The 12,410-nt window shown below is 42.4% G+C and overlaps 1 protein-coding gene across 1 annotated transcript in view; it reads right to left on the reverse strand.

Moving 5' to 3' along the window:
• Nucleotides 1–3,003: 3,003 nt before the first annotated feature.
• cyp26b1 (cytochrome P450, family 26, subfamily b, polypeptide 1) overlaps nucleotides 3,004–12,410 on the reverse strand; it is a 24,575-nt gene continuing 15,168 nt past the window's right edge. Inside the window, exons 3-6 of the mRNA XM_080741863.1 lie at nucleotides 10,909–11,065; nucleotides 8,985–9,140; nucleotides 6,688–6,972; nucleotides 3,004–5,978 (exon numbers count right to left, since the gene is read on the reverse strand). Of these exons, the coding sequence (XP_080597989.1) occupies nucleotides 5,583–5,978; nucleotides 6,688–6,972; nucleotides 8,985–9,140; nucleotides 10,909–11,065 (994 nt within the window). The 3' untranslated portion in view covers nucleotides 3,004–5,582. The remainder of the gene's footprint in view (nucleotides 5,979–6,687; nucleotides 6,973–8,984; nucleotides 9,141–10,908; nucleotides 11,066–12,410) is intronic.

The raw sequence follows: 12,410 nt of genomic DNA on the forward strand, positions 1-12,410 counted from the left end.
GGTTGTCTTCAAAACCCCCAAAATTACATAAGACTATTATTATGTTGTCAAAATATAGATTTTAAGTCTTAATTTTTCGATAGTGCCTATCTTTTAGTATGTTGTATAGCTCGTCGAGACGAACGTGTGGATAGTTGACACATTGTTGTGCGACCCCTGGAACCCTTCTTTCTTTTCGACAAATGCTAATGCTAACAAATGCATAATGCTAACAAATACTAATGCTAAAAATGCTAATTCTAACACGAACCACTACACACGTTTGCACACACTTAGCGAGCTGCAGGCACATTTAAAATGTCTTAAAATATTCTCCTTAATTCTAAATCTAATCCTAGATTTTTCAAAGTTCAATAACTCGGAAACCAATACGTTTTAAGCGCCCGTCTTTTAGTATGGTGTATAGCTCGTCGAGACGAAAGCGTGGATATGAAATGTATTAATTTTTTTAGATTGTCTTCAAAACCCCCAAAATTATATAAGACTATAGTATATCGTCAAAACATAGATTTTAAGTCTTAATTTTCCGATAGTGCCCATCTTTTAGTATGTTGTATAGCTCGTCGAGACGAACGTGTGGATGTGTGGCACATTGCTGTGCGATCCCTGGAATCCTACTTTTTTTTGACAAATGCTAATGCTAACAAATGCTAATGCTAACAAATACTAATGCTAAAAATGCTAATGCTAACACCAACCACTACACAAGGTTGCACACACTTAGCGAGCTGCAGGCACACTTCAAACGTCTTAAAATGTTCTCCTTAATTCTAAATCTAATCCTAGATTTTTCAAAGTGCGATAACTCGGAAACCAATGGTTTTATGTTGTATAGCTCATCGAGACGAACGCGTGGATATGAATATATATATATATATATATAATTTTTTTTTCAGATTGTCTTCAAAACCCCCAAAATTACATAAGACTATATAGTATGTCATCAAATGGCAAGAAATGGCCCCACAAAACGATGGTTTAGTGATGAGTCATCAATTTTCACAGTCTTTTGGGGTCCATTTTTAGCCCAAGGAATGTTTTTCATGCAAAACAAATGCTTGCAATGGATTCAGAATAATTAAAAACCCATAGTTTGACCCCTCACATCCCACTTAAAGCAGATTTTTTTGGGAGTCATTTTTTCCTTTATAGTGTAGTGTATAGTAAGTGAATGAGACTGAAAATTACCCTAGCTGTCAAACACTTTCCCCGACATTTTAAAAAACACCCCAGCCAAATTTGTTTAATAACCCTCCTAGATGACAAATCCATTGAGAAACGGACCTTCGCTCTCGTGGTCACGGAAGTATCGGATTGCCCCAACTAATTTACCTTACTGTGGACATGCATGCTTGAGATTTTACTTTGTAGTATTATGTAGCTTTTGAAATATTTAACTTTTAGCACCCAATGCATTATCAATGGGAAAAAAATACAAAATATATATTTTTTTCCATTATTTTACAAAGGTGACAAAATGCATGTTACAGTTAAATTGGGTAACTCAGTTAGATCGTGGTAAGAGCACTTGTTTTGTCCTTCACCACACACCCCTACCCTACCGCCACCTGGATCAATTCACTTTGATAGTCTCTTATCAGCGCACCTGTGTAATTCTGCGTAATCACCATGAGATGTCGACAACAGCCATTCACTTGTGTAGTCGCTGGCGTCACTCGTTTGCGACCCCTCTTTCTTTGTTTATCTACTAGCCTAACTCAGCTGTGTTTAGCCATTAGCCTACTATGCCTAACTCTAACCGTAACCCTAACCTCCGTGGGGTGAGGCGCTATCATTCCTGCCGACACGACGTTGTCGTTGTTGTGGATTGTTCCGCCCCGCGCTGTACAATGAGCGCTCCAGTTCTCGATCTAACTGATTCTCGATCTAGCGGTGACATATACAGTACTGTACATACATGGTGGCATGCATTCAAGGTGCATACAACTCCACATCTCTGACCTACAGTAAGACACGTAATCATACATACTGTATGCACACATGAAGAACACACACCCCACACTCTTTCTTTACTTTTAATACTTTATTACAGGAGTACATTTAACAATCAAGGTAACAAAAACATGACAGAGGGAAAAAGAAGGAAAAACAACATTCATATTTGAATTAAGTGATTTTTTTTGTTGTCATGTAAAGAGAAATACAAATATTATTTATGTACAGAATGACAAACAGGCTGGCAGGAAAAGGAATGAAAAGTGTAGTGTCATAGCATTAAAAAAAAGGAAAATAACATATACCTCACAAGTGCTTTCTGTATTTGTTTCCCCCATAATCAATACCAGGTATGATGCAGTGATAGTGAATCCATGTAAGAAAAACAAAACAACATAAAAATAGAGACAAATAATAATTATTACCATAATCGAATCAACAATATTAACATTGTAAACACAGTGTACAATAATAACTGAAATACATAATTCTTCTAAATAACACCCAATATTTACCAACGACCTCTTTATCTTATTTTAGGCTAGAAACTCTAAATCTGAAATATAATAAAAATAGCATTTCAAATATCTTATGACAACAATATTAATCATACAATAACATTAATATTAGGTTATTAGTAGACATAAGTAGCTGAATTCTCCCGTGGCTTGCTAAGGAAAGGGAATAATATACATGTTAATATACACTATATAGCCGATACGCTCTCTTCGTCAACAATTGCAATTATTCTATCCACTATATATATATATATATATATATATATATATATATATATATATAGGGGAAGGATACAAACTATTGTAGCAATCTAGATCTCTCAGTTAGAAAATATACACAAGTAAAGCAGCAAAAAAGAATGTCTACTTTCATATATAGTATTTTTTCCCATCATAGATATCAGTGGTGTGTTCGTTAACAAGAATGAACCATCTCTCTTACAGGCGATGCCATTGGACACAAGACTCTCCAATGAGAAGAAACCCTGCCCGGCCCCGCCCTCCCCATTCCTGGAACCCCATTGGTCCGTTCTCTAATTAGCCACGCAGGCTTCTACTTTGTAACCATCTTAGAATTCGTAGGCCAGGGTTCTTCCCGAATGTCCCCCGAGGTCCTAGAATCCACTATAACAGTTCAAAGCGATCCGTCACGGATGCCTGTTAAAATTCAGAGGAAGAAAAAAAAGAAAAGAAAAAAGTATTTTCCCCTCTCTGACGACAGAGCAAAAGATGCTCCGACAGAGTCCTGATTGTGCAATCACCTTGGATGATAAATCTCTGGTAGCTAATAAAGTGTTGTCCTTTTTATCCCCATCAGAATCCACCATCACTAGAACATGGAGTTTTGCTCTCTTTCTTTCTTAGTTTTTCTTTTCTTTTTGCATTATTTTGCCTTGATTGGAGAAGCAGCAAAGGCAGAACGACACGTCACCTTCTCCACAGAATTCAAAATGGCTGCCCAAACAGACGACATCACAAACTTAAAAAGAGATCGCCAGGAAATCGAAACAAACAAAACAGAACAGAACAAACAACAGAATGACAAAGCGACAATCAAGCAGCATGTATGTGTAGTCCCTCCCCAAAACTACTCCTCCGCCCCTCTTCTTCTCCTCATGCCTTTTCAAAACCGTTCAGTTCAGAATCGTCCTCTTTTTTTTTCCATTTTCGTTTTTCTTATTCATAAATCATGAGTACTCCGTGATATCCCGGCCATTGAGAAGAGGCCACTGACCAACAGACAATAGGTATACAATCTCAATGCAACATGGTAGTGTAGGTATATATGGAAGCACAAGCTGAGTGATATTACAAAACAGACATTGTACAAACGTGTAATTTACAATGGTTTCATTTACTCTTCTCGATGAGCTTAATTAATAATAATAATAAAAACAAACGACAATAAGCACAGCTGAAATGAATGTACAAAGTGCTACATCAAAGAAGGGTGGAATAGGCCTAATGTCTGTCCTGTAGTTAGAACAGTGATAGTAGAGTGGAAACCTTCTGCCATTGTGTAGTTTAATTCATCAGAACCTATTGGCAAACTACCAAAACCCCTGCCCGGTTATACCCGAAACCATTTTAAAAAGTACGTTGTACAGGTCTGTTTACATAAAGGGTAGTCTGTTTATGTGCAAGTGGAGGGAGACACAGAGAGAGAGAGAGAGAGAGAGAGAGAGAGACAAAGAGAAAGAATGAAAGAATGGAAATGCTTATTCAACTTAATATCCTGTTCACACCTGAGTTCACTTCATACATGCTTTTTTAAGAGGGCTGGGAACATATACCAGCAGTTATGGAACAATGTGAAACACATGGGGGTTTTCTGGCCTTGGAGAAGTTCAGGATAGACACGAGACCGAAGGAGCCGACACTTGTAGCCTACACATAATGAGGAAAATAACTTTCATAGATATAAAGTGTCCCGTTTACATTGCTTCACAATGTTATACATCTGTCACTCTTTCTAAAATGAAACGTCCCACCTAGCTTTCTGTTACCACTGCGTCCCTAAAAAAAATAAAAAATAAACCTTACAACTAATTTATATTTTTTTCATTGATTAAAAAAAAAATCCAATCGGAACCATGTAGATTTTTGGACCTGTGCGGCCACTGGCCCCAGTTAAAGCCAAGTATCTGGTTCGATCCATATCTGCTTACCCTGGTAGAACAACTGGAATGGCCCATAGCCTATTGACTTTTGATTAAAACACAAGCTAAAATGCTAAACATGTTAGCCTCTTCCAAGCTAAACACTAAACATGCTAGCATCTTCCAAAACGAAACACTAACCATGATAGCCTCTTCCAAAGCTAAACGCTAAACACGTTAGCCAGCCTCTTCTAAGCAAAACGCTAAAACATGTTAGCCTCTTCCTAGATAAACTCTACATGTTTGCCTCCCCTTCCAAGCTAAATGCCAAACATGTTAGCCTGAGCCTTTTCCAAACTAAACGCTAACACGTTAGCCACTTCCTTCATCTCCATACCCTGTTTCATCCATCACTCCCTTCTTTCCACTGTCGCTCATTATTCTTTTACCTGGCTTCAACTCTTCCCTCCATTACAAAAGAATCTCCAATGCACCATAGGCTATCTACTTCTTCCTCCTGCCTCCCCTCGTTGTGCATTTTCTCCCCTGCTTATGCGCTATATTTGAAATTATATTACATAGCTTTTTTTGTTTTTACTTTACATACTTTTCCGTTTTGTATATTTCTTTGACGAAAAAAACAAACATGAAATAAAATAAAATACACACACATTAGAGAATCTCTAGGCCTATAAACAATTTTTTTGGCAGCTTCTACCGTTCTCTGAAGTAAAGTCCCGATAATTGACCACGACGACAAGAGAAGGACTTCTGCTTTTCATTCAGTTATTTATTTTTTCTCTCTCTTTAAACGGAACCTCCTCGTTGGCAGAACAGAGGGCGGAGAGAGAAGAATTCAACCGTTCTATCCTTCGTTAGGACCGCGCAATCCCCAACCCCGCCTCCTCAAATCCCATCATCTCTACCATCCTTCCTTCATCATCTCCTCCTCCTCCTCCTCCGCCTCCTCCTGCTCCCTCGGTGGCTCCCCTCACACGGCAGCTCCCCCTCACACGGCGGCCCCCAGCAGCATGTCCTCGGGCTTGGCCAGGATCTCGTTCTGGTTGGAGTCCAGGCCGTAGAACTTGACCTTCAGGCCGTCCACGGGGTGGACGACGGGCACCATGGTGAGGCGGGGGAAGCTGCGGGTGGCCAGCTCGAAGCGGCTGGTGCTGGCCAGCTCGATGGCCAGGATGCGCAGGAAGAGCGTGGCCAGCTGCTTGCCCAGGCAGGAGCGCACGCCGCCGCCGAACGGCAGGTAGTGGAAGCGGCCCTCCTTGTCCTCGCCGCGCTCCGGGCTGAAGCGGTCCGGGTCGAAGGTCTCGGCGTCCCGGAAGACGGACGAGGTGTCGTGCGTGTCCCGGATGCTGTACATCACGCTCCAGCCCTTCGGTATCTGGACCCCCTGAAGACAGACAGAGAGAGGAGATGGAGGTGTGAAAAAAAGGTGTTCAAGGTTGATAATAAATGGACGATTTGGAGATCGCTGCCTACCGGAAAGTTTGTATTTAAGACTTTAACATGTCTCTTTAACATACGGACCTCGTTATAGTGTTTACACAATCAAATCACAATCAAATTAAGGTATATGACAGTGAGACAAGCAATACAAACATTCAATATGTTTTGGCCATTATGTTCATGCAGTCCAATCTGCTCAGTTCAAAGCTTGTTGGATGCGTGACTTTGAGGAAATAAGAGCATAATAATGACAGTACATTTTTGAGTTTTTTAGGTTTTGGGGCCAGAAAGTATTAGTAATTGTTCGGGACCGGGCAGAGCCTTGGGCTCAAAGTTAGGGTTGAGAACTCTAGTAAAATGGTAAATATGCATTTATATATCACGTTTTTCCAAGGCGCTTTACATAGATTGTGCATTACATTCACCCATTCACACACACACATCCATGCACCGATGGCGGAGGAAACCATGCAAGACACAACCAGCTCACCAGGAGCAACTAGGAGTTCACTGTCTTGCTCAAGGACTCCTCGACACAAAATCTGAGGGAGCCCGGGATCGAACTGGGAACCCATCGGGAACCCTCTGTGTTCTAAGACGGCCACTCACACCGCCCCATAAGTAAAACAGGAAAAGAGAGTTGCCGAACTCACGTCCAGCTCGAAGGTCTGCATGGCGGTGCGGTAGCCCCCCGACACGGGCGTGTAGAGCCTCAGCACCTCCTTGATGACGCAGCCCAGGTACTTGAGGCCCACGATGGTGTCCAGCTGCAGGTCTCCCTCGGGACACAGGCAGCCGTTGTGCAGCAGGCCGCGCGCCCGCAGCTCCTCGCGCAGGCGCTCCAGCACGTTGGGGTGGCGCAGCAGCTGCATGATCAGAGACGTGCTGCTGCTGGCCGTGGTGGCGAAGGCCGCGAAGATCAGCTCGATGGTCGACTCCTGGAGCGGAGGCAAAGCAGAGAGAATCGATTAGTCCATGTGTTGGTCAATTGTTAGGCGTTTTTTATTTTTTACATTTTGTACTGGTTACTTTGCAGATTTAGATGGGAGCCCTTTGCTGTTTCTACGAATCTACGCGTCATCTTTTCGACACCCAACCCTAAGCCTTACCCTAACCTCCGTGGGGTGAGTCGCTAGCCCTCCCGACGCTCCTTTGTCGAAATAACGGTCGTTCGAAAGAGCAAGATTTTCCCGATTTAGATTATTACTAGTCCTTGCCCGGTCGAACAATTTGTACTCCAAATAACGTACAGAGTTTGGGTTATGGGCTGTGCACCGTATATGAGGGATTGAATGTAGGAGTCTCAGAAGTAATGTTGGAGAAGCCAGATGTATCAGTGATGTCAGTCATCTCCAAATTTGGGCACTGTTTAGTATCAGTGACGTCATGTGGGTAAACCAGACAGACATTCGGTAAATTAATAGAAGATATCACGTCATCAAAAGAACTTGGAAATGAGGAGGATCTGGGATAAACGTAGAGGTTCCAAAGTGGATCTCAGACAGCCTGTAACAGCCTGTGACATCATCAGTCATCTACGATGTCAATCATCTAACATAACATCAGCCATCTTTTACCCTCAAGGTTTCAGCGCAATCAGAGCCCCGTTGACTTTCATTGTAAAAGTGGAAGTTGAATATGAAAACAAAAGTCTAAAAACACATGTGAAAACAAATTAGTGACGCTGTGTCTGTCACCTACTGGCAACGTGCAGACGCGGTTTGGCGCTGATCGGTCCAGCGGTTTGTGCGTGTGCGCGCGCACACACACACACACACACACACACAAACACACACACTGCATTATTGAACTTCTCACACCAGAGCCATGGGATTTACGTTGAAAATCGGCCAAGCTTTCCATTAAATGAACACCATCTAAGTATTTATTACATTTATAAGTTACAGATGTAAAAAAGAGATCTTGACCCAATTATGCCCCCAAAATGTAATCAGGTCATTTTAGGGACCGTGTCCAAGGTCTGCTGGACGTCTGGTGTCATTCCGTGCAGCCGTTCTCCTGCTAAAGTCCCTCACAGATCAAACTGGAGCCATAACAAAGCTCTTTTTCCCCCCGGTGGGGATCGGGAGGGTAATAAGAGGCCTAATTTTCTTAATTCATTTGGAAATGGATGGAAAAAGATGCTGTTACTAATGGCTTAAGCGCAGACCGAGGGAGCCTAGTACACACATTAGGTGCATATTACTCCCAGAAAAAGTGGTCAGAGCTTTCATTGCATCATTTTCCAAACGTACACACAGGGCATCGTCAAAAAAAAAAAAACACGGCTGGGTTTCTACTTCGTCCAGTTTCTGTTTAGTTTTTTTTTTTTAGTTGAGTTTTCAGTTCGTTGTTTTAGGTACGGCGTCTCCATCCAATAACAACATTGTGTGTTCATGTGTGCGTGCATGCATGTGTGCATGCGTGCGTGCGTGCGTGCGTGTGGGCATTTCTCTGTATGAGTGTGTCAGTGTACAGGAGGCCTCTTTCAGACCCCTGGCGGGGGTAGTGTTGACTTATTTTTGGCCCTGGACTCAACCCAGAAAACCTCAGAGAGAGAGAGAGAGAGAGAGAGAGAGAGAGAGTGAGAGAGAGAGAGAGAGAGAGAGAGAGAGAGAGAGAGAGAGAGAGAGAGAGAGAGAGAGAGAGAGAGAGAGAGAGAGAGAGAGAGAGAGAGAGAGAGAGAGAGAGAAAGAGAGAAAGCGAGGGAGAGAGAGTAAAGTTTCCACAAAATTCCTTAGAATTAGTCTAATAGGTAAATACAGGGTGTGCCTGTCTGTGTGTCTACACTGCTGTGTGTGTGTGTGTGTGTGTGTGTGTGTGTGTGTGTGTGTGTGTGTGTGTGTGTGTGTGTGTGTGTGTGTGTGTGTGTGTGTGTGTGTGTGTGTGTGTGTGTGTGTGTGTGTGTGTGTGTGCGCGCGTGCGTGCGTGCGTGCGTGCGTGCGTGTACCTTGAGTTCCTGCATGGAGAGTTCGGTGCCGTTCTCCTTAGCGCTCTCCATCAGAACGTCCAGCGCGTCGCTGTAATCCTTCCCCTGGGAGCACAGGGGCTTCTCTCTGATGGCCTTCTCTATGCCCTTGTGGAGCAGGTCCCGCGCACGGATACCCTGTGCACGCACGCACACACACATACACACATACACAAACACACACGCACACACACACACACACACACACCAGGGACATTAGTAACAACTCAGTAACGCTGCGAGGCGTTGTGAGCTACCCCCTGTAGTAACTAGACCCCCTGTTGAAGACCCTTGAACTTTGTTTCTTCCATGTGTGTCATAACTGCAGTTTGACACGTGAAGGTACTGCTCTACAAACTCTATGACGTCTTTAAATGCATAGTATGTAACTTTTCCCTCTGTTTACATAACAAAACAATGTGTGTTTCTGCAGGTAAACACCGCCACACTACTGGCTGATGAACTGCTGGTATAAAGGTCAATTATTGCGGGGGATTTTTTTATTATTGCGTCTGTACTATGAAAACCTGCAGCTCATGTGTCAGTCACGCCTCATTTCACGCACCATGTATGGCCAAGACACTTCATTTTCAAGTGTGAATGGCGTCACGGCAAACACACTTGCAAATGAATTCTGTCCCCGTCCCTCTATGCCCATATATGGAGATCCATGGTGTCATCAATATTAGGCCCATATCTGGGAATGCCCATATAAGGACATATTGTGTCAGTCTCATGATAACCAGTGTGGTTGTCGCGACGCATGTCACACTTGCAAATTAATTCCGTCCTTGTCCCCTTTATGCCCATATATGGAGATCTGTGATGTCATCAATATTATTCCCATACCTGGGAATGCCCATATATGGACATATTGGGTTCAGTCTCTGTTGTTTCAGCGTGACCTTGCCCTTTAGGGCCTCTTACTGATTATTATTTTTGTTATGTAAACACAGGGCAAAGTTACATAGTTACAGTATGCTTTTGAAACTATGCTTTTAATTTTGTACAAATAAAACAAATTAATGCATGCTTGTGTGCAATATGACACACTGGATATTGAATGCTATCATGGTGTCCATATCAAATAAAATATGAAACTATGTTGAAAAATGTCAAGAGTTCTGACTCTGAGATGTTTGTGGTTACCACCAACCGTTTCCAGGAAATCCACCCAATGAATTCAGATGAGCACACAGTGAAAAAAAAAGTGTTAATGTATCCATCTGTAACTCTGAAAGTGTACAAACACACACTCTGCATTCGTACACTCTCAAAGTTAACAAAGCTAGCATTCCTGAATCTATTTTAATGAATAAAACATTGTTGTAACCCAGGGGTTCCCAAACGTTTCAGCGCCGTGACCGCCCCAAAAGAATCATATTTGAGCTGGGGACCCCCCACCCTGACAAGCACTTGTAGGAGTTGAGGCATTACATTTACTTTGACTCGGTTCCACGGATAAATATTGTCTATTACTGGCTGTTTTCACAATATATTCATCTGTGGAACTGAGTCAACCTACAGTAATGTAAGGCAATTCCAGGTGCTTGTCAGTGTGGGGGGTCCCCAGTTCAATTATGATTATTTTGGTGGGTCGCGGGCGGGAAAGGTTGAGAACCAATGGAATACGAAACGTTGCTCGTAAACCTTCCTGTAGCCGGTGAAGGGCAGGTCCATGGGCAGGGTGAACATACATAAATACATGCGTCGCCAGTCGCCACCATGGTAACATTCGTGTGCTGAAACAGTGCCCAAATTTGGAGACGACTGACATCATTCACTGATACGTCTGGGTTCTCCAACATTACTTCTGAGACTCCTATATTCAATCCCTCATATACTGTGCACACACCCCGGGAAAGGTCCTACTATATATAATATAAATACATGATGCTGTTCATACCTTCCGGTAGCCGCTGAAGGGCAGGTCGATGGGCAGTGTGAACACGTTGTCCACAAAGTCCTGGAAGGTGGAGAACAGGTGTCCCATCTCCTCCTCGGACACCCTGAAGCCCAGCAGCACCCTCACTGCCATGGTGAAGGACAGGCGCTGGCTCTCTCTGGAAGACACAACACACAGTACTGAGTATACCTTACTAACCCTAGACAACACAACACACAGTACTACTGAGTAGGGCATTCACCAAACATTCGAATATTCGAATATTCGAAAATCAAAGTCACTATTCGACGTTGTCCACCGAAGTCGAATATTTCTTTTTTCTTTTTTCTTCTTTTTTTTCCTTTTTTTTTTATTGTTTTCTCTTTAAAAAATATATAGTTTATAAAGCTTGGCTAGATAGGAAGTCATAAGAATGAGTTGTCAATGCCCCTGGTGGATGAATTTGTTAATGCTCTATACCAGCGGTTCTCAAACCTTTTTTGGCTGTGACCCACAACATAAACATATTTGAACTGGGGACCCCCACCCTGACAAGCACTTGGGATTGTAGGTATTACATTTAATGTGACTCAGTTAAATATTGTGAAAATAGCAGATCTACATGCTCACAATGCCTCGCAACGCAAGGCGTTGTGAGCATGTAGATCGGCTATTTTCACAATGTTCGCCTCTTGCTTACTTAATATTTGACAGTTTGGCCAGTCCTGTCGAATATTCGACTGTTCGAATACTTTGAGGTCGAATAATTTGAATACTAAAAATCACTATTCGTGAATGCCCTACTACTGAGTATACCTTACTAACCCTGGACAACACAACACACAGTAGAGCAGTGGTTCTCAACCTGTGGGTCGGGACCCCCAGGGGCGTCGCCAATTTTTTTTGGTTGACAGATGATTGACTTAATGTGCAACGTTGTTTTCTCACTCAACAGTGAACAAACCAACATAAAGTTTAAGTGTATTTCTAAAGTGACAATTTAAGGACTTTTTAATACCTCTAAAATGACAGATTAAACATTGGCCAATTGTTGTTACACACTGTAGACTGTACTACTGAGAATAGAACACTTGACTCTCTCTGCACAACACAACACACGACACACAACTATGAGTACAGTAGAGAATAGTGTACACTAGGAAATAAAAGAAGAATGGAATAGAACATTAGCTGTATATCTCTACTCTTACCTGTCTTGTGTTATCTATCTATCCATCCATCCATCCATCTATCCATCTATCCATCTATCTATCTATCTATCTATCTATCTATCTATCTATCTATCTGTCGTCCATCTGATAGATACGATAGATCGATCTAGAATGGAGTAGAATAGAATACATTATGGTAAAGGGTGTATTATAGAACACCTACGTACGGATATACAATATTATTGTGGAAATCACACACACACACACACACACACACACACACACACACACACACACACACACACACACACACACACACACACACACACACACACACACAGAGAGAGAGAG

Source organism: Nannobrachium achirus (genome assembly GCF_963921795.1).
Source record: "Nannobrachium achirus genome assembly, chromosome: 14".
NCBI classification, from domain to species: domain Eukaryota; kingdom Metazoa; phylum Chordata; class Actinopteri; order Myctophiformes; family Myctophidae; genus Nannobrachium; species Nannobrachium achirus.